Source organism: Stegostoma tigrinum, chromosome 15 (genome assembly GCF_030684315.1).
Source record: "Stegostoma tigrinum isolate sSteTig4 chromosome 15, sSteTig4.hap1, whole genome shotgun sequence".
In the NCBI taxonomy this organism is placed as follows: domain Eukaryota; kingdom Metazoa; phylum Chordata; class Chondrichthyes; order Orectolobiformes; family Stegostomatidae; genus Stegostoma; species Stegostoma tigrinum.
This window is the reverse complement of record NC_081368.1, coordinates 45,454,585-45,479,224: the sequence shown is the minus strand read 5'-3', so window position 1 is coordinate 45,479,224 and position 24,640 is coordinate 45,454,585. Positions and strand designations below refer to the sequence as shown.

At 38.7% G+C, this 24,640-nt stretch overlaps 1 protein-coding gene across 4 annotated transcripts in view; it reads right to left on the bottom strand.

The window, feature by feature from the left end:
* Window positions 1-24,640, bottom strand: part of bcorl1 (BCL6 corepressor-like 1) — a 231,868-nt gene that overhangs the window by 9,221 nt on the left and 198,007 nt on the right. For all 4 annotated transcript variants that reach the window (XM_059651460.1, XM_048544497.2, XM_048544496.2 and 1 more), the window contains 3 exons: window positions 18,787-18,953; window positions 17,239-17,384; window positions 3,409-3,486 (listed from right to left, as the gene is read on the bottom strand). In XM_059651460.1, the coding sequence (XP_059507443.1) occupies window positions 3,409-3,486; window positions 17,239-17,384; window positions 18,787-18,953 (391 nt within the window). The remainder of the gene's footprint in view (window positions 1-3,408; window positions 3,487-17,238; window positions 17,385-18,786; window positions 18,954-24,640) is intronic.

Below are 24,640 nucleotides of genomic sequence, written 5' to 3'. Positions count from 1 at the left end.
AGGATTGAGTACTTTGTTCCCCTGTTGCTAACTACATCAATTATGTTGACACACAAAACTAAGATTAGCTGTGACAACATTAGCGCCAATAGTTCAAACAGGGTTGTTGAGTGAAGTATCAGAGGGGTCATTGGTAATTCTAATATATAATAACTATCTGGATACTGCAAACAAATACAAGTTGATAAAACAACACAAAGAAATGTAGCAAAAGATTTAGGTAGTAATGTAACAAAGCACAATTAATTATTATTACTAATAACAGGAACAGTGTTCAATTCTGGGTACCTTTGGTAGAATAGGAACACTTTAGAAAGTGTGCAGAATAGATTTTTGAGAATGATTCCAATGATGAAGTTCACTTAGAGCATTTTCTTCAAGAAGCTAGCATTGTTCACTTTAGAAAAATTAAGAGATTTGAAAGAAGTGTTGAAACAGCATAAAGAGCAAGTGACAGATAGACAGAAGTGATCCCACAAGCCAAAAGATCAGATCCAAGCTCTGCAGTCCTGCTACAGCTAATTGTGAATACTGGAGGACAATAACAAAAAACCTCACTGGGGAGGAGGCTCCACAAATATCTCCAACCTCAATGAGGGAAGAACCTACCCCATCAATGCAAAAGAATACGTTGAAGCATTCACAACAACCTTCAGCCTGATGTGCCAAATGAATGCTCTAACTCGGCTTCTTCCAGAGTTCCCCAATGTCACACGTGCTAGTCTTAGTCAATTTGGTTCACTACACTTGACATGAAGAAAAAGTTGAAGGCACTGGACATTTGCAACATTCTGACAATATTCTGCACTTCAGAACTTGCCATATCCCTAGCCAAGCTGTTCAAATGTAGTTACAGCACTGACTTGATAGATTACATGCTGATTTTTGCAGTTGTTTAATGTAGTGGGTAATCACTGAGACACTACCACCTAAGGTTGCAGATGCTGTTTGACGCCAGAACATTTTTTCATTTTGCATAATAAACTTAACTATATATCTAATACAGTTAGAAAGGTCTTAACAAAAGAAGCAAATCAAAGTATCAACCTAGTTCCCAACACTATCCTTTCAGATACTAAATTCCACAGAAATACCACTCTAATCTCAACTCTTCAAATTGTTTTAATTCATTGAATGTTTCCAATTTCTTTTCCTTGGAATGCTCAGACAATTTGATGACTTGAGTTTGCTTGCTTGAACACTTACAATTCTGATGACCTAAACTTTCTCACTTCCACAAGCTCAAAGTTTTCGACACTAGCACTCTCAACTTGGAAGCTCCACAAACTAACAAAATTATAGCTAGGGTGGCTGATTTCCCAGCTTAGAAAAAAAAATCTTCCCTTCTGATTGTAGTCAAAAATGGAATTAGTAGTCTCAGTTTAGTTTCTAAACTCAGCAGTATAAACATTTGATCCATTAACATCATGGTTATACTGCCTGCACTTCAATATAGTTAGATGCCTTCTTGGAAATATTGTTAGTGAGTTTTGAGAAGATTTGTAGCTCAGGTTGAGGTTCTGGATGTGAGTTTGCTCACTGAGCTGGAAGATTAGTTTTCAGACGTTTCAACACCATTCTAGGTAACATCATCAGTGAGCCTCCGATTAAGCGCTGGTGTTATGTCACGCTTTCTATTTATCTGGTTAGGTTTCTTTGGGGGTGATGTCATTTCCTGTGTTGGTGGTGTCATTTCCTGTTCTTTTTCTCAGGGGATGGTAGATTGGCTCCAAATCAATGTGTTTGTTGATGGCGTTCTGGTTGGAATGCCATGCTTCTAGGAATTCTTGTGCGTGTCTCTGTTTGGCTTGTCCTAGGATGGATGTGTTGTCCCAATCAAAGTGGTGTCCTTCCTCATCTGTGTGTAAGGATACGAGTGATAGTGGGTCATGTCGTTTTGTGGCTAGTTGATGTTCGTGTATTCTGGTGGCTAGCTCTCTGCCAGTTTGTCCAATGTAGTGTTTGTCACAGTTCTTGCAAGGTATTTTGTAGATGACGTTTGTTTTGTTTGTTGTCTGTATAGGGTCTTTTAAGTTCATTAGCTGCTGTTTTAGTGTGTTGGTGGGTTTGTGGGCTACCCTGATGCCAAGAGGTCCGAGTAGTCTGGCAGTCATTTCGGAAATTTCTTTGATGTAGGGGAGAGTGGTTATGGTTTCTGAGCCCGTTTTTTCTGTTTGTTTGGGTTTATTGCTGAGGAATCGGCAGACTGTGTTCGTAGGGTACCCATTCTTTATGAATACGCTGTATAAGTGATTTTCCTCTGTGCTGCAGTGTGTGGTCGCTCGTTGGAATAATGTTCTAATGCAGCTTCGTTTGTGGGTGTTGGGATGGTTGCTCCTGTAGTTCAGTGTTTGGTCCGTATGTGTTGTTTTCCTGTAGACGCTGGTTTGAAGTTCCCCATTGGCTGTTCGCTCTACTGTGACATCTAGGAATGGCAGTTTGTTGTTGTTTTCCTCCTCTTTTGTGAATGTTATGCCAGTAAAGGGTATTATTGATGGTCTTGAAGGTTTCCTCTAATTTATTTTATTTAGTGATGACAAAGTGATAACTTGGAAGAGAATACAGGTGGTCTGATTACTATGTATGTGGATGACATGAAGATTGTAGGAGCTATAAGCAGTAAGGAGGATTGTGAAAGGATGCAGCAGGATATAGATAGGATGGAGAGGAGAAATGGCAGATGGAGTTTAATCTGGACAAATATTTCTTGTAGCTAAGTCCCCAGATGGGGATAGCTCTGAAGTATCATGAACCTCTCCTGCTGCAAGATATTCTATCTCAGGTGTATGGATTTGCACTGTCTGATTGGTCCAGCGGCCCAGAGTCAGTCCCACAACACCCATTGATGGCCGCTGCCACATTTTGCATATTATGCTTAATGCATATTGGTTTCAATGGACATACCTTGTATGGTTTACTGAGTTGCTCAAATAAACTAGATCAGCTGTGAAGTGCAACTAACTTTGCTTATGTTACTTCTATAATGCATCGTAGCAGATTTTCAAACTTCTGTAATAATCATCTACCAGGAGTTAGCTGCGTACAAGCACTAAAATTTGAATAAAATGATGTACATTAGACTAGGTTTTGCAATCAGTTTCATTCTAGTGCCAGTATTTATTTTAGACAGGGTAATACCAATTGTGAACCAACACGAAGTAGAAAATCCAGGTCATAGTAATTTTGGATTATAACAGATATGTATCTTAAGTTCATTCAACTGGATTTTTATCGAGCTCAGTTTGTTGACAATAGACCTCAAATCTCAAAATTTCATAATGTGAAACAAGGAGGCTCCAAAACTGGGCATTTTTTTTATGACTGATGTAGAGAATGGGCTTAAATGAGCCAAAGTGCCTTTTGTTTCTTTTTCTTTAGTTATAATAGCTATAAAATTTTTATACTCACCACATGCGGAGCTTCCATAAAATTCCCAGTGAAGGGCTGGATCATCCTCACTCCGGCCCCTCAGGTCAGTAAAATATTCTACAAAAACACAATTGAAAATTGAAAATGTACCTATTATTATAAAAAACTCACTTAATAAATTATAATTTTTTCAGTACATCATATTAAAGTCATAATATTCAAAAGCAAATAAAAACATCTATTGTTAATAATTTGCCCAAGATTACAAATTCATTGTATCAACAGTGGTAAGCTCCTATCTGAAATTCTACTTAAGTCTCAAGCACAAAATGAACAGTAGCAAGTTAACCACCTGTTACACATAGCCAATTTTCCTTTCCATTTCTTCTCAGTTAACCTTTTAGTCTCCTAACATGCTTCTTTTGAAATGGAACCATTATTGTTACATTGGCCATCTAACTGACAATGACAAAAATGACCAACATTCCAGCCTGTGACATCCATATCCCATGAGTGTGCAACATCACGAATTTTGCTTTAAGAGATAAATGGTGAACTCTGGCACTGGGAAAACCTCCTCCTTGTACTATATGCTATGCTATATTTACTGTCACCCAAGAAATTAATTTTACTGCTTTAGGTTAAAGACAGCACCTTTGAAGCACTTATTCACTGCCGTAGTAGACTGTCTTCATAAATTAGGCATTCAAATCCATGGAATGGTCCTCTGACTCACAATTTTCATCTTAGAAGAGAGTGGATAATCAGTGGTATAAACCAATACCTTGCAATTATTCATTCTTAAACATGATTCCCTTACTTCCGATATTAATACACTTTCACAAAGACACTCTGCTGGCATTAAACTAAGTGTAACCTTTAACTAATGCTGCACAAGTTACAGTTTCATTTCTTTAAAGATATCCCTTAATAACAAAAATTGAATCTATACTTCATCAAACTGCAAAGAATTCAAAGCTACCTTTGTCCATAAAAAATGCAGCTGCCAAATAATTACCTGAACAGTTTGACTGGATTCTTGAGAACGAGTATTTCAATTTCACACACCTGCAGTTATCTGAGACAGGACTCCACACAAAGACAGTGGCAATAAATGATTCGAGCACAGTAAGGAATTGGCGTACCAAATATGTAAGTTACGTGAAATGGCAGCTACAGTAAGATCTGTCAGATACCATTCAACAAGATCATGTCAAATTGTCTACCTCAACACCACCTTCCTCATATTATTCCCATTGCAGGAATGGTGTCTTTTTTATTTTTGTGTTTTTAAAATCTGTTGATTGCAAGAAGAAATGAACAGTATTTACAAAACATGGGACTTACCAGGACGGCTGCATAATTTTACAGCAAACTACGGTGAACTCTATTTTCTTTGGCTATAAATTCCTGTGATATGCACACAACCAGGAGCCATGGAGTTGTTTACAGGCATATACATGTGAAGCTGTTTGGTTTTTAGCTAATGAAGCAGGTTGGAACTGCAAGTGGGTCACACAGACACATTGAAAAACACACCAAAAGCTGCCTGTTCTCGACAGTAAAACACTTAATTTAAACTTGCCGAAAACTAGTTACCTTTTCTTGAGCTGTTGCTGAAAGCTGCGACTTTAAATCAGAGATACTTCTCCAAGTGAATTAGCTGTTCGTATTACAAGTCTGTGGAAGCTTCCAGGCAAAGATAACTGATCACTAAGGGCCTGGCTAGCTGAAGCAGGATTATCTCAATATCAGAATTGGGAGGCAAAGACCAATGAACTGGCTTTCCATTTTTCCAACCGCTACCAAAAATGTATTTTCCCCATTTGTTTGCGCGCATAACGGGAATTTATAAGGGGATCAGAGTTTCAGTAAGTACTGTTACATGCAAGCTTTTTTATACATTTACTTGAGTTATAGTCTACATATGTTAAATAATACTTCTGGTTTTGTACAGAAACCTGGGCTGTGCTTTCTATCAGCCATGGCCTGAAAGTCAGGTAAATTGTGGTACTGTGCATACCTCAACAGAAGTTAATATTTGGTATGACTTTGGGAATAGTGAAGCTCAATTTATGGTGTGCTACCCCACAGTGATTCATAAAGTTTAGGGGCTCGTGGTCTGGGATATGAACTGGATTTTAATTGGATTGGATTGGATTGGAAATCAAGGCAAGTATGGATGAGAGTGGATTAGTAAATAATGCAGGTAATGGAAAACTCCCAGGTTCTGTACTGCAGTTAAGGTATAGCATTTGAAAAGAAAGATTTCCTGCAGGTAGCAGAATTGTCACTGACAGACAAGGGAATTTCAAAACCAGTCAGTTAACTTGGCAGGTAAGCTGGAGACAGCATCACCTAACCAAGCTAAAAAGGCAGAGATATTTGAGATAAAAGGTAGCCCTTGGATTTAGAGGAAGTACAAAAAGGACCAAGTACTTCAGATTGTGAAATATCAGAATTGGGTGATATTAATTTACAGATGAAATGGCTGGTTCATGAGGAGAGAATGAAAATACTAGAGATGGCATAGAAACATGAAGAATGAGGCAGAAAAAGTTAACAAACGGGAGTTAGAATTAAGAAAGCTAAAAATGGAAATGACAGAATTAGAACTGTGAAAGAAAAGAGAACAGAAAGAACATGAATGGAACCCAACAATGGCATCGTTGAAACAGGAGATGTTAGATGCTGATCAGGCTCTGGCAGGGAGCACCAGAGTCTTAATTGGAAGTCCAGTTAGGAAATATTTAAATCTGTACAGGCCTTACTGAAATTTGAGGAAAAGTAGGTGATGGCATTCTTCTTGTCATTTCAGAAAATGGTTAGGCAACTGAAATGGACAAAGAAGATTTGACATTGTCCATGCGCAGTAGGTTAATAAGTAAAGCACAAAAAATTTATGTTTCATTGTCAGGGATGATGATGATGCACTGAAGAAAACGACATTCGCTGCATTCAAGGTGATACCTGAGGCATATAGGCAAAAGTTCCAGAACATAAGGAAGAAGCTTAGGCAAGCCTATATAATCCAAAAGGATTAAGTAAAGTAATTTTGACAGATGGATAACAGCATTAGAAAGTGAAATCATGTGCGATGCTCTTAGAGACTTTATTCTCTTCGCAGAATTTAAAAACTCACCACTTTCTATAACAAGAACGCTTGTTAAGGGCCATATGGTTGCAGCTGCTAAACAGGCAGCAATAATGGTTGACGATTATGAGTTAATCCATAAAACTAAACAAGCCTTTTTTCCATCAATTTCATGTATTATAAGGGGAAAGAAAATGGGAGTGTAAAAGGAAGGCAAGTAACCAAAGTTTGGAAAGGATATCTGGGAATGGCCCAAGGGCTCCTACCAGGTCAGAAAAGGAAGTACTGGGGTGGAGGTGAAAATTGGAAGTCAAGGTGTTTTTGTTGTATCAAAAACAGACTCACTTGTTTGAAATGCTGCAAGTTGAAAGAGAAACCCATAGGACTTACTGGAGTTTATAAGACTTAGTTTGAAAAGGAAACCCAGAAAGAGGTCACAGATCAGATTACAGTTTTAACTGCAACTAAGAGACTGGACCAGTCAGTGCTATGAGAGTGGATACAATATCCATGTATCCATTGCATCCGGTGTGGCTTCCTCTACATTGGGGAAATCAAGCAGAGGATTGGTGACCGCTTTGCAGAACACCTCCGCTCGGTTCGCAATCAACAACTGCACCTCCCTGTCGCAAGCCATTTCAACTCCTCCTCCCATTCCTCAGACGACATGTCCATCATGGGCCTCCTGCAGTGCCACAATGATGCCACCCGAAGGTTGCAGGAACAGCAACTCATATTCCGCTTGGGAACCCTGCAGCCCAATGGTATCAATGTGGACTTCACAAGCTTCAAAATCTCCTCTTCCACCACTGCATCCCAAAACCAACCCAGTTCTTCCCCTCCCTCCACTGCATCACAAAACCAGCCCAGCTCGTCCCCTTCCCCCACAGCATCCCAAAACCAGCCCAGCCTGTCTCTGCCTCCCTAATCTGTTCTTCCTCTCATCCATCCCTTCCTCCCACCTCAAGCCGCACCTCCATTTCCTACCTACCACCTCATCCCACCTCCTTGACCTGTCCATCTTCCCTGGGCTGACCTATCCCCTCCCTACCTCCTCACCTATACTCTCCTCTCTACCTATCTTGTTTTCTCTCCATCTTCGGTCTGCCTCCCCCTCTCTCCCTATTTATTCCAGTTCCCTCTCCCCATCCCCCTCTCTGATGAAGGGTCTAGGCCCGAAACGTCGGCTTTTGTGCTCCTGAGATGCTGCTTGGCCTGCTGTGTTCATCCAGCTCCACACTTTGTTATCTTGGATTCTCCAGCATCTGCAGTTCCCATTATCACAAGTGCTATGAGAGTATAAGGCGTTCATACGGTAGATGACAGATGGTGAACAGTTTTTATCTAAAGGGAAGATCACCCTTTTTCCTTCAAAGGAAGGATCCAAGAACATAACTATTCTAAAGAGCTACTCAAACTGAAGAAGTAGTAACTGGAGAATAATTTAGTTTTGTCTCCAGAGAGTTAATTGAAAGTCAAAGCATTGGTAAATGGGGTAGGTGGAGGCAATTGGAGTGACTTGCTTAGATTAATGGTAGTTGGGATAGTAAAGAAATTACCTCTGGATAGAGTAATTTATTTCTAGGGCATTACTTGGCAGAAGTGAAAATCATAGTTTTTCATATAATCACAGGAAGTCCAGCTGAGACTAAAGAAATGGAACAGCTGCAGGGCCAGATTCTGGTTATTTTTTCCATCGCATGTAATGATCAAGCTAAACAAAATTCATCATCAGAACTCACAGTAATACGCAAGTCGACACTAGAGCAATTCAAACTCTTAAAAATGAGGCAAGTTCAAAAGTGATGTCAGGCATGTCTTCATTAACCGAAACTCAGGCAGGAGATCCAGAATTAAGTAAGTTAGCAAAGACAGCTCAACTGAAGCTGAGGGTGAAGGGAGTCATGTCTATAGTTTTGCAAGCAATTGTCAGTAGTTTGGGAATAAAACAACTGAAGTCGAGCACAAACACAGGAAACTTTAGAGAACATTATAAAACTCTCAAAACTACGATTAAGGAATATTGTCATGATTACTCATAGGATTGGGACAAAGAATTAGACTTTTTATTATTTGCTACCAGAGATTCTCCAAATGAATCTACCGGATTCAGTCCACTTGAATAGTTTTATGGTCATGAGATTAGAGGCCTATTATAACCCATTAAGGAGAAGTTCTGGAATGAGAAAGAGGAGTCTTCACTATTACATTGAGTGTCCATGTTTCTAGAAATACTCATAGGAGTGTGTAAGGTTGTAGAAAAACATTTAAAGGTTACACGTGAAAATGAAAGAATGGGTAAATAAGCTTCCATCAACTGGAGTGTTTCAGGTGGGAGGTAAAGTATCGGTACTGGTGCCATTACAAGACGAACCTCTGAAACTGGAAGTCAGTAGTCCATATAAAGCAGCTAAAAGTGTTAGTGAAGTAATTTTTCAGAAAAATGCTCCTGATTGTAGGAAGAGAAATTGGTTATATTGAATAAACATGCTGTAAAGGTATTATTGAAGGGAAGTGGATAAGGAGAACCAATTGTATCAAGTGGCATAAGTAACAGAATATGATGGAGATAATGAGGTAGGAGAGATGTCAGATGCCGATCAAAATGAACTTTACAGTCCAATTCGACTAGCTAACATGGAAATACTGGATCAGTTTGACACTGTACACTCATATTTAGAGAAAGGACATGGATCTTGTAAAACTACTAAGAATGTGTGAAATAATTGGTAGAAGTACATGTGAAATGTGCTACATTAGCTTGACACTTAGGAGAGTTAGGACTGATAAAACAACATTCTAATCTGTTCAACCCAGAAAAACAAACTCAAGTAGAAACAGAAATTCAGAAAATGCTACAGAACCATTTAGGCAAACCTAGTCAAAAAAGCTGGAGTTCACCAATCATTGGTTCCTTAACTGGATGTATCAACTAGGCTTTGATTAGATTGTACAAAAGTGAATATGGTCATGAAAGCAGATTTGTACTCAATTCCATGACTGGAAGATTGCACTGACAGAAAGAAATGAGGAACTACAACCTGAGAGAGGTATTCAGAAGGGGTGCTGTTAAGTGCCAATAAGATCAAGAGCTAAAGAATTTCTGCCAAATGGATTGCACCAACATCAGGATATGCCATTTTGATTAATGAACATCCCAGCTACATTCCAGAGGCTTGTGAATCAAGTCATAGCTAGAGTTCATAGCATGTTTATGTGTTTAGATGATGTTTATAGTAAAACTTTAGAACAGTATGTAAGACATGTCAAAGGCCTGTTTAAGCAATTACATATGGCCAGTTTAATGATAAACAAAAAGTGAATTTGTGAAAACAACAGTGATGATTTTGGGACATGTGATTGGATAAGGACAGCTATTGCCAGGTACGGTGAAAAATGAAAGTTTTAATATAATTCTCTGTTCATAAAACCACATCAGAAATCATGGGGTTTTTAGGAAGGTGTGAATTTTATCAGAAATTTGCATGCAATTTCAGTACAATAACTGTACTGTGAAAAATTTGTTAAAAGAAAATGAGCAAATGTAGTAAGGTCAGCAGAACAGCAAGCATTAGGAAGCTGAAGAAATTCTTAATAAATGAGTGTTGGGTGCTTAGTGCTATCTTGTCACAGGATAATGAGTCAGGAAAAGAGAAGCAAGCAGTGAACTTCTCTAAGAAATTAAACTAGTTATCAAAACTTGTACACTACCACAGAAAAAGAGATGTTAGAATTGTTGTTTGCTCTTCAGCACTTTGAAGTCTATATCCGAAGTGGAAGCTTGGAAACACTAATTTATTCTGACCAAAAGCCATTAGCCTTCATTGAAAAGTTAAAAATCACAATAGAAAACTATTCAGATGGATACAACCATTTAATGTAAAGACTGCATGTTAAAGCAGGAGGTATAGAATATGGATACATTAGCCCAAATGCAAAATGTTCGCATGGGTTAAAATTGTATAAGTGTGTGTGCGTCTGTGTCTGTGTGTGTGTATGGGGGGGTGGGGGGGGGCACGGAGAGAAGGAGTAGATGTAAGCCTTGTTTTGTTGTTTGTTACACATTTATAGTGTATAACATTTTTAAAGTGGTGTTTCGCTTATCTTAAGTTGGAGATTGTGTTTATATTTTTATGCCTTTAAATACTGGGGAGTGCAAAGGCAAGGAGCTATTTTTAAGACAGGAATTGATCAGGATGGCTGCATTAATTCACAGCAGCCAACAGAGATGGGTTTTCTAAATTGCCATCCACAGCAGCTACCTGACTCTGTTCCCATCTTAGAATCTGTATGAGGTGGCCCTGACTCTCACCTACTTCCCTCCAAAGGAGTAGAAATAACATGAACATATGGATTTAATCAGGTGTTGGGAATGCACTGTCAAGAAATGATGATCTAATTGTTCCCAAAATCCAGTCCCAGGAATCAAATCTGAGAAACTGGAAAATCTATGTGGCTCAGTTCCTAAGCTGGTATAAATTCATTAAGACTAACTTTTAAGTTAGAAACAAAGCATGAGCTAAATTTTATAGTTTCATACATTTCTTGTTTTGAGCTACTATTGCCAATAGTTCTGTTACCGTAAAACCATAAATGGAACTTAACTATTCAAACTGGTGCCTGCCAAAAGGGAAAGATGGTAGTATATAGGTAATGTCATCGGACTAGTAAACCAGAGGCTCAGGCCACTGCTTTGCGCTCATGTCCTCAAATCCCACTATGACAGCTGGTGGAACTTGAACTTAATTAGTACAAACATCTGGAATCAAAAACTAATCTTGTTATGGGTGACTGTGAATCTATTCATTCAATTCATTAAAACCAATCTCGTTCACTAATATCCTTTATGAAGAAAATCTGACAACCTTAACTTGTCAGCTCTACATATGACTGCAGCAATGTAACAGACTAGCAAACAACTTCCGAAATGACCTTGCAAGCCACTTAGTTCAGGGGCAATTAAGAATGGGCAACAAATGGTGGCCTTGCCAATGAAGCCCACATACACAAAAATTTAACAAAGAGAATTCTGTCACCTGTTAAGGAAACTGTAAATGCTAAAAATTGGAACCAAAACAGTAGCTGGAACAAGAAAAATTGGGTTAATACTTTGGGTAGACAGCCTTTTGTTGAAATAGGGTCTCTCATCATCAGTATAAAACAGGCACACCATAGATCAACTTGACATCCTGTGCCCGAGGATGTCTGAAAAGCACCTTAATACAATTCTGTGGTGCCTGGAGAAGTGGGAAAAGATTCCTTCCTAATCACCCTTCACCCAGGAATTATTTACAATCTAAAATTCATGCTGAAATGCATGAACTGTCTGTGGAAGCACAAGAGACATCAGTAACTTACTCAAATTGAGCCTGAAGTTCAATTTTAGGCATAAAAGTCCACTCTGACATAGGGAGGAGGTGAGGCAAAGAGAAAATAAAATTGTTTGACTATTTACTGAGACATTAAAGATTCAAATCAATGTAACTATTATTGTCCAAATCCAGAAAATTAAGACCAAATGTACCAATGTAGCATTGAATTATTGCAAGTATCCAGATGATGTATTTTGAACTGAAGAAGCAGAATGACTCTATGTGCCTATATACACACAAACAGTAGTATATATTAAATATTAAAGAGAGCACATGAAAAAAGGCATCTTCTGCTAGACACCACATATTAAATATTTTAGAAGAACCACAGATCATAAATGAGCTGTCACCTTCTATACTCAAATTTAGCGCAGCGTTTAATCCTAAAAGCGTCCGTAAAACCAAAGTGACTAGGTATGGTTCTGATCTTAAAACAAAAAATGAGAGAACAGTTGTGAGACTAAGAGGCTAATCTACATAGACTTCAGGCGTTAATACTGGAGATATCCCAGCACCAGCCATCTTTAGAATCTTCAGTAATAACCTTCTTGCTAGCATAATGTCAAGAGTAAGCTGTTCTATGACAATTCAACAGTGTAGTGTTCAGTTACATTCACAATTCCTTTGATAACCAATGGTCTATGGCGGCCTCTCACAGGACCCAAATAACATTTAGGCTCCAGCAATGACACAAATTATATCAGCATCAATACTGCCTGTGTAAACCAGATACATGGGATTGATTTTTAGAGAACAGCATATTCTCCCACCAACTAAAAATTCAGTCACGAACCTGTCCACCTGAAAACTGTTTGCCTTGTAACAATATTGTGCTTGGATCTGTTTTATGGGTTTTATTTTTTGGGTTACTCAATCTAAAAATGACAGCAATGAAGAAGCAACCTTACTTATTTCAGATTGGAATTTTTAACAACCACCCATCCCCATGTGACAGGTTGTCCAATCTGATTGGCCACCAGCTCTCCAGTCCATGTAGTGCCAGGATTAAGCAGCCGTTACTGCTGGAGCTGCAGACAGTTCCCAAGGAAGAGGGCTGACAGAGCTCATAAGGTAAGTATGGGATTTTGGACAGGCCTAGATAGCAGACTACAACAATGACAGATTAGAAAATGGGCACAGGTTTGAGAGGTTGAAGGGCAGATTTAAAGGTGGATCAAGCCTTTGAGGTTCCAATAGGAAGCGAAGATCCCATTCTCAAAAAGAAATATCTACCATTTCCTGTCTGTGAAACCTGCTCAGTTGCCTACCTTGACTTGTTCCCCTCCTGTACATAGAGCAGAGATGGAATAAGACCTTCAAGAGATCATTATTTGACCACTCAGGCTAAGTGGCTGTCTGACACATTCTCCACCCACCATCGTATTAGAGACAGGTCAGAAGTGGGTGCAGAAGCAGGCCAGGCACCTCATGTAAAGACACCCCTTAAAACATGCCAGCTGAGGACCGTAAAATCCAGCAATTGCTTTAAATGAACATGGAGGGAGAAACATTTGTCTTTTTGTTTGGAGTTGTTTTGATTGACAGTTCTATACTAGAAACTATCTGAATATGGGAAAAACACAGGGAGCTTTCTCTGAATCTTCTTATCAGATAAGGCCAGTTCACACAGTTCTACCAAATATAAAAATAGTCCTAACAGACCATTTAGCGCAAACTGAAATTACAAACCTGGTTTAAGAACAGAATGCTAAGTTTTAATTTCACCATGACCGTAAAAGTTCATTTTTCAAAGCAAAGTAAAAAAACCATAAAAGCCCTTTTACTTGAGTGCTTCCAATGACAGAAACAGAGTCACAGAGTCAAAGTTATACAGCATGGAAACAGACTGAAACTGATATAGTCCCATTTGCCAGCGCTTGGCCCACATCCCTCTAAACCCTTCTTAGTCATCAAAGGTACAAAAAAATTAAGAAATTAAGACCACAATATTCTGTTCTTAAGCTGTCTGACCTGTTTAATAAAGCAGGACTGTAAATTCAGTCTGAGCTAAATGATCTGTTAGAATTATTTTTTCCGTCAATTGAGAAAGATCTGGTGCATATGTTGAGTATGCTGTATTGTTTCTGGGGCTCACTCCAATAGTACAGAGTGCTTTAATTTTCCCTTTAGTGTACTTAACCTTACGAGTTTAGCAGAATTCTTTGAGAAGTTAACAAGCAGGACGGATAAAGGTGAAGCAGTATATGCATTATATTTGGATTTTCAGGAAGTGTCTGATAAGGTATCACACATTAAACTCCTTAATAAGACAAGAGCCCAGGTTTTAGTGGTACTATATTAGTATAGATGGGGATTGGCTAACTAACAGAAGGTGGGTCGCTTGTTATAGGAAGGATGTTGTTAGACTGGAGAGGGTTAAAAAAAGAGTTGCCAGGATGTTGTTGGGAACTGACGACTTGAGATATAAAAATAGGCTGTAAAGGCTGGGACCCTTTTCCACTAGAGATCGAGAGTTTGAGAGGTGAGGTTATTGAGATTTATAAAATCATGAGGGCTGTGAATAAGGTGAAGAAGTTTGCAGATGGCGCTAAAATTGGAGGTATAGTGGACAGTAAGGAAGGTTACCCTATTGGGATCTTGATCAGATGGGTCAGAGGAGTAGCAAATGTAGTTTAATTTAGATAAATTTAAGGTGCTGCATTTTAGAAAGGTAAATCAGGGTTGGCCTTCATAGTAAGGTCCAAGGGAGAGTGGATGAACAAAAAAACCTTAGAGTGCAGGTTCACAGTTCTTCAAAAGTGGAGTCGCAGGTAGACAGGATAGCAAAGAAGGTGATTTGTATGCTTACCTTTATTGGTCAATGCATTGAGAATAGGAGTTGTGAGATCATGTTGCAGCCATACACGGCCTTGGTTCAGCCTCTTTTGGAGTAATGCATGCAATTCTCATCTCCCTCCTATAGGAAGTATGTGGTGAAACTAAAAAGGTTCAGAAAAGATTTATGACTGTGTTGCAAGGTTTGATCTATACAGAGCAGCTGAATAGGCTGGGGTTATTTTCTCTGCAGTGTTAAAGGCTGAGGGGTAACCTTATAGAGGTTTCTAAAATCATGAACGTCACGTATAGGGTAAATAGGCAAGGTCTTTTCCCCAGGATGAGGGTGTCCAAAACTAGAATGCCTAGGTTTAAGGTGAGAGGGCAAAGATATATAAGGGCCAACCTTTTCAAGCAGAGGGTGGTGCATATATATGGAATGAGCTGCCAGAGTAAGTGGTGGAGGCTGGTATGATTACATTTAAAAAGCATCTGGATGGTTACATGAGTAGGAAGGGTTTAGAGGGAAATGAGCCACATGCTGGTGAATGGAACTAGATTTATGTAAGACATTTGGTTGGGTTGAACGAGTTGGTCTGAAGGGTCTGTTTCTATGTTGTATATCTCTATGACTCTATGGATGACAAGGGTCTCTTCCTTCGGGTGGGGGAGTTCAAAACTAGGGACATATTTTATGGTGAGATGAGAAAGATTTCAAAAGTACATGAGGAGCAACTGTTTTACGAGAGAGTGGTTTATGTGTGGCATGAACTGCCACAGAAAATGGTAGATGCAGGTACAGTTATAATGTTGAAAAGACATTTGAATAAGTTCAGGAAAAGCTTGGAGGATATGGGCCAAGCAAATGTAAGTGCGACTACATTTAGTTTGGGAACACGTTTGGCATGGATTAGTTGGACTAAAGGGTCTGGTTCCATGCTATATTACCCTATGACAGAGAATTGGGATGAAGAGGCCAATTTTGAGATGTAACCTGTAATGAGTAGATCAGTAAAAGGGATAAATACTGCGGTGACAATTATTTATAGTATATATGAAAGATTTGAAGAAAGTGAATGTTTTACAGCCAAGTTTTCAGATGATATCGGAATAAAATGGGAAGGCAAGTGGTGAGGATGACTCAACAAGACCACAAATGGATACAAGTTAAGCAAGTAGGTAAAAATTTGGTAGATGAAACATAATGTGGGAAAATGTGACTTTGCCAGAAAGAATAGTGGAGCTGGACAGGATTTAAATGGAGAAAGTCTGCAGAAAGCTACAGAACAGGGAACAGGGAATTCTCATGCATGAATCACAATTACTTAGCATCCAAGTTCAGTGGGTATTGGGGAAAATATATGGAATACTGGTGCCTATTTCAAAGAGAATGGAATATAAAAGTAGAGACGTTTTGCTAAAATTATACAATGCACTAGTCAGACCACACAGCTCGAACACTGTGAATAGTTTTGGACCTCAAGGAAGGTATAATGGTTTTGGAGACAGTCTAGAGAAGGTTCACTAAGCAAGGACAGGTTGAGTAGGTTCAGCCTGCATTCACCGGAATTTAGAAGAATGAAAGCAACCTTATCGAAACATTAAAGAATCTTAGGGAACTTGAAAGGATAAATGAAGAAAGATTCCTTCCCCTTGTGGGAGAGTCTAGGTGCAGAAGGCACAATTTCAGAATAAAGTGTTGCACATTAAAGTTAGAGATGAGGGGGGGAGTTTCTTTGCTCAGTGAATCTGCGGAATTATTAATTGCAAAACGTTGTCAAGGCTGAGTCATTAAATATATTCAAAGCTGAGATACATCTTTAATCACTAAAAGAAACAAGTGTTTTCAGGAAAAGGCAGGAAAGGGGAGTTGGGAATTATCAGTTCAGCTACGATCCCACAAATCCTGAAGCAGACCTGATAAGCTGAATGGCCTACTTCTGCTCCTACATTTTACGGTGTCAACCACTCACAAAAGTGCCACATCTATATTAACGGAATTTTCTTTGATCTAAGAGCCTATATACTAAATATTATAGTTTATATAAAAATCATTGCAGACTAAAAGAAAAAAAATGCTGTTTCACTTCCCCTTTCACATTCTCAAGACATCAGAAAGTGCTTCAATCAGGTACTTTCAAAGTGCAGTCAATGTTAGACTGGCAGCTGATTTGTGCATAGCATGATTTTATACAAAAAAAATGGCCTATTTTTCAGGCTTTACTTGAGGAGCAAATATGGCTAGAATAAGCAGCTCGCTAATCTGTTCTGAATGCTGTCATGTGCTATTTTACATCCAACTGAAGAGGTAGTTGGGGCTTTAGATTAACTTCTCATGTGAAAGACAGCACCTCAGAAAATGCAGTCCTCTCTCAACACTTAATTCAAGCATCAGTATGTGTGTCCTCATTTGAGCTCAAATGCTTGAGGTAGGGGAAACAATATAAATTAGCTGTGATTATTGTTACTTAGCTTATTGTTTCAAAATGCTTTATATTGGCAAATTACAATACTAACTTCTTGTTTTGCTGAATGTCACATAACAGGAGCATATTGAAAACACCAGAATATATTTTGGCTCTGAATAAACTGAAACATTACAAATGTAAATATTAAATGAGTACATACCTAAAAGAAACTGTTTCATTGGCTCACTATGAGCCATCTTCAGAACTGTCTGACCTGAATAGGTAGCAAGGGTGGGATCTGCACCATATGACAGAAGAACATGGACAACATCCAGGTTATCATTCACGACAGCATCATGAATAGGTCTAAAAAAAAATAAGTTGTATTTAAAATCAAGTTGTAATGTCAACTTTAGCTCAAAATATTTAATAATTAATTAAAAAATCAGCAATGGGACAATACTACTGAACACAGTAAAATACCACAAAAATACTTCTTCATTTTTGAACAGAAAGCATCCAGCATGTCCTGCTGGGAAAGTGACAGCCTGGCTGAACACTTGTGCTCAGTAATGTCTGGGAAGCTAATTTTGCCTTCTTCAACTAGGAAATCTATGCTTGGTTTCTCTCTTCCGAGGAACTGCAAATGATTGAGGAGAAGGCTGCTGAGGTTCTTGCAGATACTGATCCTGCACCTGTTAGTGTTATTGCTGCTGTTCTCACTCCTCATTGTTGGTCCCTGGTTGAGTTGTGTAAGCTGGTCCCATACTGTTGTGATGGATAACAGCTGGGAAGTGGAAGTCGAAGGCAAGAAACTTCATGGTTCCAGAAATAACCTTAAAAAAATTGGATATCACCTCCATAGTGAAGGCACACACTCAGAACATGCCCTGTGAGCCCATTCACATAGGCAGTTGTTAGACTTCAGAGTGAAAAGCCTTTGCTGTCTATTGATTGATTAGTTCTGATAATTCACACAGTCATTTTGCTTTGTTTTACTAGATGAGTTTCAGAAAGTCCAGGAGATCTAGAGTTGCAGTCAGTCTGGGGTTAAAATTCCACATAGACAGCATTTAACATATTTAAATGGCAGACCTACCTATGCCATTGTGCAAGTTAAAGATGGAATTTAGACAGTTCCTGCTGGTTTCTTCAAATGCCATCAGTTCAGCTGACTGGGCCTGCTACATGCACAAACACCAAACTACCTTGACAGGTTAAAACTCCTCTTATGTTGCATCAAGGTTGCGTGATTACTTGTTAATAAGACCGAGGTGGGAACATAAGTTAAAAATCGGTAGCCTTGTTGGCCAATCCTTGAATATCCAGAATGAAGGGGGCGAACAAAGACTTGCATGGATCATTGCTGCTGAAGCAAGGTACAATTGGCCCAATTTAATTTAGTGTTTTCAGTTCACGTGAATGATGGCATCAGTTCATCATAGCATAAAGGAATATAATTGCTCCATGCTGTGTTACACATTTACATGATTAGATATTACGCAGTATAGCAAAGCTCTTGACATGAGGATTGCTTAATGGTGTGACCAACATCAATATATTTAACGACATTATCTAATGCAGATCCAAAATGAACAGACAGATTTTCAGGAAGCACCACTGAGGGTTACCCCACCTCTAAATATGCTTTACTTGCACTGTAATTGCTTTTAGTGAATTCTGGGCAAGACTTCCCTTCTCCAATGTTATGTCAGCACTGCAGAACGTACAACATTCACAACACTATAATTACATATAGCATTCTAACCTTGTGCCATCCTGTGCACTACAATTTACATCTCCTCCATGCTCCAGGAGTCGTGTGACGATATCAAGCCAGCCACGTGCACAAGATTCATGCAATGCTGTATACCCAGCATTATCCCGGTGATTGACATCACAAATGGCGTTCTCCAAACAGTAGATAACTACATCCTGCGTAAAAAGAGATTAAATACGCAGCATGTTATAAAGGTTTAAAAAAAGAAATCCACTTTTATAAGACAACAGGACAAACCCCGACCATTGCTCGTAACTTTGGACAATAAATGCAGATTCAAATCACACAAATTAATTAACAATTCACATACAGTGTGTCTCCTTAATGTGCTCAGTTATTTTGTTAAGATACTGACATATGTCAGTTGTTTTTTATTCCTGGGACCAAATGGCCATTCTTTCATGTGTTATCTTTCAATTCGAACATTTGGAGTTCAAGCCCTAAATATACAATCTGGGTTGACATTGTCTGATGAGATGTTATATCAATGGTGTCTAAGGTGGTTGTAAAGAATCAAATAGCACAATTCAAACAAGTGTGATGGAGTTCTCCTGTTTTCCCAGTGAACATTTATTTCTCAAACAAAACAAAATCACTAAAACTGATCATCTGGTCATTAAATCTCCATATTTATTGTAATGTGGCATCTACATTTCAGAAATACCTGATAACTGTGATGCATTTTGCAATGTCCTGAGCTCCCAAAACATGTCCTATCAATGCAAATTCTCTTTGTTTATTGCTAGAAATGGTGAAAAGTATTACAGCTAAAATTTATCCTTTGCTTACTTGATGTCCACAATGGATTTTCCAGCAGGGCTGCTGAACAGTACTGAGACAAGGGAATACAGCTTGGTTTACTTTCCTTGCATCCCTCGGTGCTGACGCAAGTTATAGCACTCCGATCACATTAGTTAAATTAGCTAACTTTGCGGATAGCATACTGGAACCTAACATTTATGTTGTTGGAACATTGGGGAATTTAAAAAAAGACCAATAGTGCATAACATATTATTTTCTTTTACGAAATCTGAACTTGATAATTCTGGGATAATATGTATGGAATTAGGTAACAACACTGAAGTCAAGTTCATGTAATGTTTCTTTGTACTTCCAATTAACAAAATTGTAAGAATATTTCAAATTTGTAGAAAATTAAAACAGTTTTAACAAGCTATCTTTTTGCCAATCCATCTACCTTCCTGCTATATCTCACAATTCTCTCTCTCTGGATTTCTTAAGCCTATTTGTACAGTTCACCTCAAAATCCTTACCTCCGAACTTATTTCACAACTCAAAGTAATTTAGTTAGATTTGTTTTTAAAAGCACCTTCATTTAGCTTAAAGTTCGGGAATGTATCTGTATTTGAGCAAAATGACCAGTGTAAGTTATTCCAGACTATTTTGACGGAGGGTCACTGGACCTGAAACATTAACTCTGACTTCTCTTTACGGGTGCTGCCAGACCTTCTAAGCTTTTCCAGCAACTTCTGTTTTTATTCCTGACCATTGTTTATGTAAAGCCAAGCTTCCTTACACCAGGTCTCTGCAGATAGCTTTAATTCTTTTATCCCTCTTTGACCAATTAGCTAGTCATGGGGCAGGTTGCTTCACCACGCAAAACTAAGTTTTACAAACTGCCATTGATAAGAAATCTGTTGGATCACGGACAATAAACTCTAAAAGAAAACTGTGCTAGATATAATTAGTTTTTAGAAATTCCAAACTACAAAACATGGGGGATTTCAAAACTAACTCATATTGGAAACAGTAAATTTCACAACTAAAATTCAGGTGGAAAAATAAGGAATACTTGCTTACAAAAAGCCCCTTAATTCCTTAACTCTCTAACCCTGTGAATTAACATTACTGTACAGTTGTTAATCCTGTCCCAATAGTATTCTGTGAGGTAAGCAATGTTCGCCTTGTATTATTGGATCAGGGAAGGTAACTTACAAACAGGCTTATGTGGAACATGCTTATCAAGCTCTAACTATGGCCAGATTTTCACAATGAATTATTTGCAATAACGGAGCAGTCAGTTTTTTTTTCCAGTTAGTTGAAATTAAATTGGAGTTTAATGCATGCTCTGCCAATCTAAGATACTCTATTTTGCAAGGTAAAATACACATAAGGTAAAAACACACAAACTCAGCTTCAACAAACTGCCTTGCATATAGTGACATCATCTCATGCCAGGAGTTATGTACCATACTTGTGGATTGGCATGTTGAAGCAATAGTATCAAATGTAGGCTTCACTGGTAGTATTTTTCTTTTGTATTAATACTTTGTACACTGCTGCTGTTCTTTCAAGAATCTCTTTGAATAAGTTCTCCTCACAGATAGGATTTTCTTGGTCTCTTTTTCCATGTAATAGAGTCGTTTTAGAATGATAACAGCCATTTGGCCATTTGGTCTGTCATGTCCTTGTGACATTTCTAACCTTTCCTACTTCTGGTACAAGTTCAATCTGGAAAATCAACTCTGTTCCTTTCTCCACAGAGTTGTTACCTAACCCACGTAGTATTTTCACTATTTTCTGCTTTTACATCATATGCTCAATGTCATTCAGCACATTGTGTTATGAGCTCAGTTAGAACATTAATTAAGGTTGCATTAGATCTGCATCAATAAAATGCCAAGAGTACTATTTCTTTGAGCTGAAATCAAAACCAAATGTTTGCTTTTTAGCTTCACCAGCTGTCAAAATTTTGTGTCTGACAATGTGTTTATTGTCATATAATACTGTCTTGTCTTAGTCTTGGTCATATCTGCACTCTGAACCAATACTTTCACTTATCACACTGCTGTGTCAAAATGTGTTGCTTACATAACATAGTGATACCCTTAATCATTACTTGATGAGCACAGGAGTGCTTTGGAAAACTCTGATGACAGGAACATATATATATTCAATAATACATCTTTTCTTCAAAAAATGATGTATTTTGCAAAAAAGACTGACAAAAACAAGTAAAATCTTCTATAAATAAGACAGTGTCCTGTGATTCTCCACACTGTCACAATTTGGCAGATTGACTAATTCAGCTGCTTTACACCATTCTTCTCAAGTGTCCTTTTTTATTAGGACAAGAGTGTATGAAATCAAACAGCTGAGTTAAAGATGAAGCAGCACAGAACACTCTCAAGCCAACAATTTATTTCCACTTAAACTAAGACTGTGCAGCTGGCCAATTATAATTTGAGTTTTTGCCTTTTCTAACCCATTGTGTACTGCAAAACATTCTGCACAACTAAAAATGAAACTGCAGAAAAGGGCATTCCAGGTTAGAATTCACTGAGTGTTATTCAGAGAAATAAAAACTTAAGTGATAAAAAAAATTTCACAACTTAATGCTGCTCGATGATTTAAGTTAGCAGTTACTAAATTACTTGCATTTGCAACAGTGGTTTCTGAAACAGTAAAAACCATTGCAAAAACTAGTTCATTATTCCATCAATCGAAGTTATCTGTGATCATCGGTACCATATCTTAGAATTTGGTGCCAGGTACCTTAAAAGCTAACATGATACTGATATCCTTGAGAACACTCATGTACCTGCTTCATTTCAAGGGCTGGATAACTTACAGGATGATTACTGGCTGCTGGCTCTGTTACAAACTGCCCCCCAGCTGAAGGTGAGCATAGATGCAGTGGAGCCCATTCTTTGGCCAGGGATCATCACGGAGTAGATGCTAGGCTACCTAAAGAATAGTTTGGGTGGTGGCGGTGATGGTGGCAGCGGGGGTGGGGGCAGTGGAATTGCAGCACAGTTCAGACAAGGATGTGCCACATAATTTTTGCCAGTTGGATTCTGCACTACTGGAGCAGGCAAGCAGCTTATGTGATGGAAACTGAAGAACTAGAATAGCAACAATAGTCATCCATGGACAAAGATTAGGATGTTGAGCAGGAGGAACATCATCCTTGCCAAGATAGAACAGTGCAGTACTGGATGCAAATGGTCAGACAGAACTTAAATGACACCCATCTCTCATGGATGTGATTTGAGTGAAGTGATCATGCATTGACTGTACACTTGTTGTTCTTGAAGGACTCTGTTTATTCGCAGAAGCAAATGGAATTCCTTTCCCCCTTGGTTTTTTTGTTGTTCTAAAAAAAACAATGTCTTAAAACTACTTGAAAGTTTCCAACATGTGATAATCCCATACTGAAAAGAAATGACAAAATGTTGTACTATGCTTACTATTAGGGAAAGTTCCTTTCCACGGATTGTCACTTTGTTATGGGAGACAACTTGGGTGTTCCATTGATCCCGAGAGTGAAGCCATCAGGAGTTCTCAACTCCTGGAAGGGCTACTCATGATGGCAAGGTTGGATGGGAAAAACCAGGCAAAACGCAATCCAAAACAAGTCCTCAATGACGTTCCAGGTGGAAGATATTCATATGATATTAATGGTCGTGATGCGGATGAAGGTTCCGGCAGATGGGAGATGCCCAGTCATCGAAGTTTCCTTGTCACTAGAACTATCTTTTCTGTCAACGACCGTGTATCTGCTGAGTTGCAACAGCATTGTGATACTTAAAAAGATACTTCACACAAAAAGAATTCAACTCCCATCAGACACACACCATACAAGCCCTGCACTGATCAGAGAGAGGTGACAGGGACAGGATGATGAGATCTGGAATGCCTAGCTTTGGACCACTACATAGGCAATGGAGCTCACTCAGCTGTTTCATTCTTGAAATTGGAACAGGAAAATGTTTTAGTAGTTTTCTTCATGACTGAGCAGACTTTTTAGGATCTTTTCTAGTCAGCACGTGTAGGGAAGGGACTAGGAAAGGTGCCCTGAAAACAGTTTGTTCCATCATCAACCTGGCTGGAGAACCGCATCTAGCAGGCTCATGTATCTGTGGTCTGAAAACCAAAACCAAACTAAATTTTGGTAACTGGAATATTCAAACCTTAATGGATAATGAGCAAAATAATCATCCAGAAGGAAGAACTGCCCTCGCTGACTATGAACTCAGGTACTTCAACTTTGAGATTGTATCCCTGCTGGAGGCCCGAACAGCAAAACAGGGCAGCTGAGGGAAAAAGGTGGTGATGATGATCAACCCGGGGTGCACGGAATTGGATTCGCAATCAAGAGCAAAGTCATCAAGCTTTTAGTCCACCCTGGATACCATGCTTGCCAACATCCCGAAAGAAGATAAAATTACCATTCTTGAGGACTTCAATGCCAGGGTTAGAAAGGACCCACTGGAAAGGAAAGAGTTGAGAATTCCAACTCCAATGGGATTTGTCTAACTATACGTGCAGAATGCCAGCTGGTTATCACCAACACGCTGTTCTACCAAAAAGATCTGTGATCAAAGCACTGGCACATGATGGTCTACATCATTATTTGATCATAAGACCAAAAAGGGATGTGATAGCCGAGTGGTATTATCACTTGACCGTTAACCCAGAGACCCAGGTAATGTTCTGTGGACCCAAGTTCAAATCCCACCACATCAGATTGTGGAATTTAAATTCAATAACAAAAAAAAAGTCTGGTATTAAGAGTCTAGTGGTAACTATGAATTAACTGTTGATCGTTGGGGAAAAACCCATTTGGTTCTCTCACCTCATGCCCAAAAACTACATCAAATGGACTGAATTTGGTCCATCCCCACGATTATCCTAATCCTCTGGACAGTCATGACTCTAAGCCCTCATCATGGTCTTTAAAGTTTAACGCCACCATTCAAATGCTCCCTGTGATAATGCACAGTGGATCCAAATTGTTTTAGAACATAGAACATAGAACAGTACAGCACAGAACAGGCCCTTCAGCCCACAATGTTGTGCCGACCATTGATCCTCATGT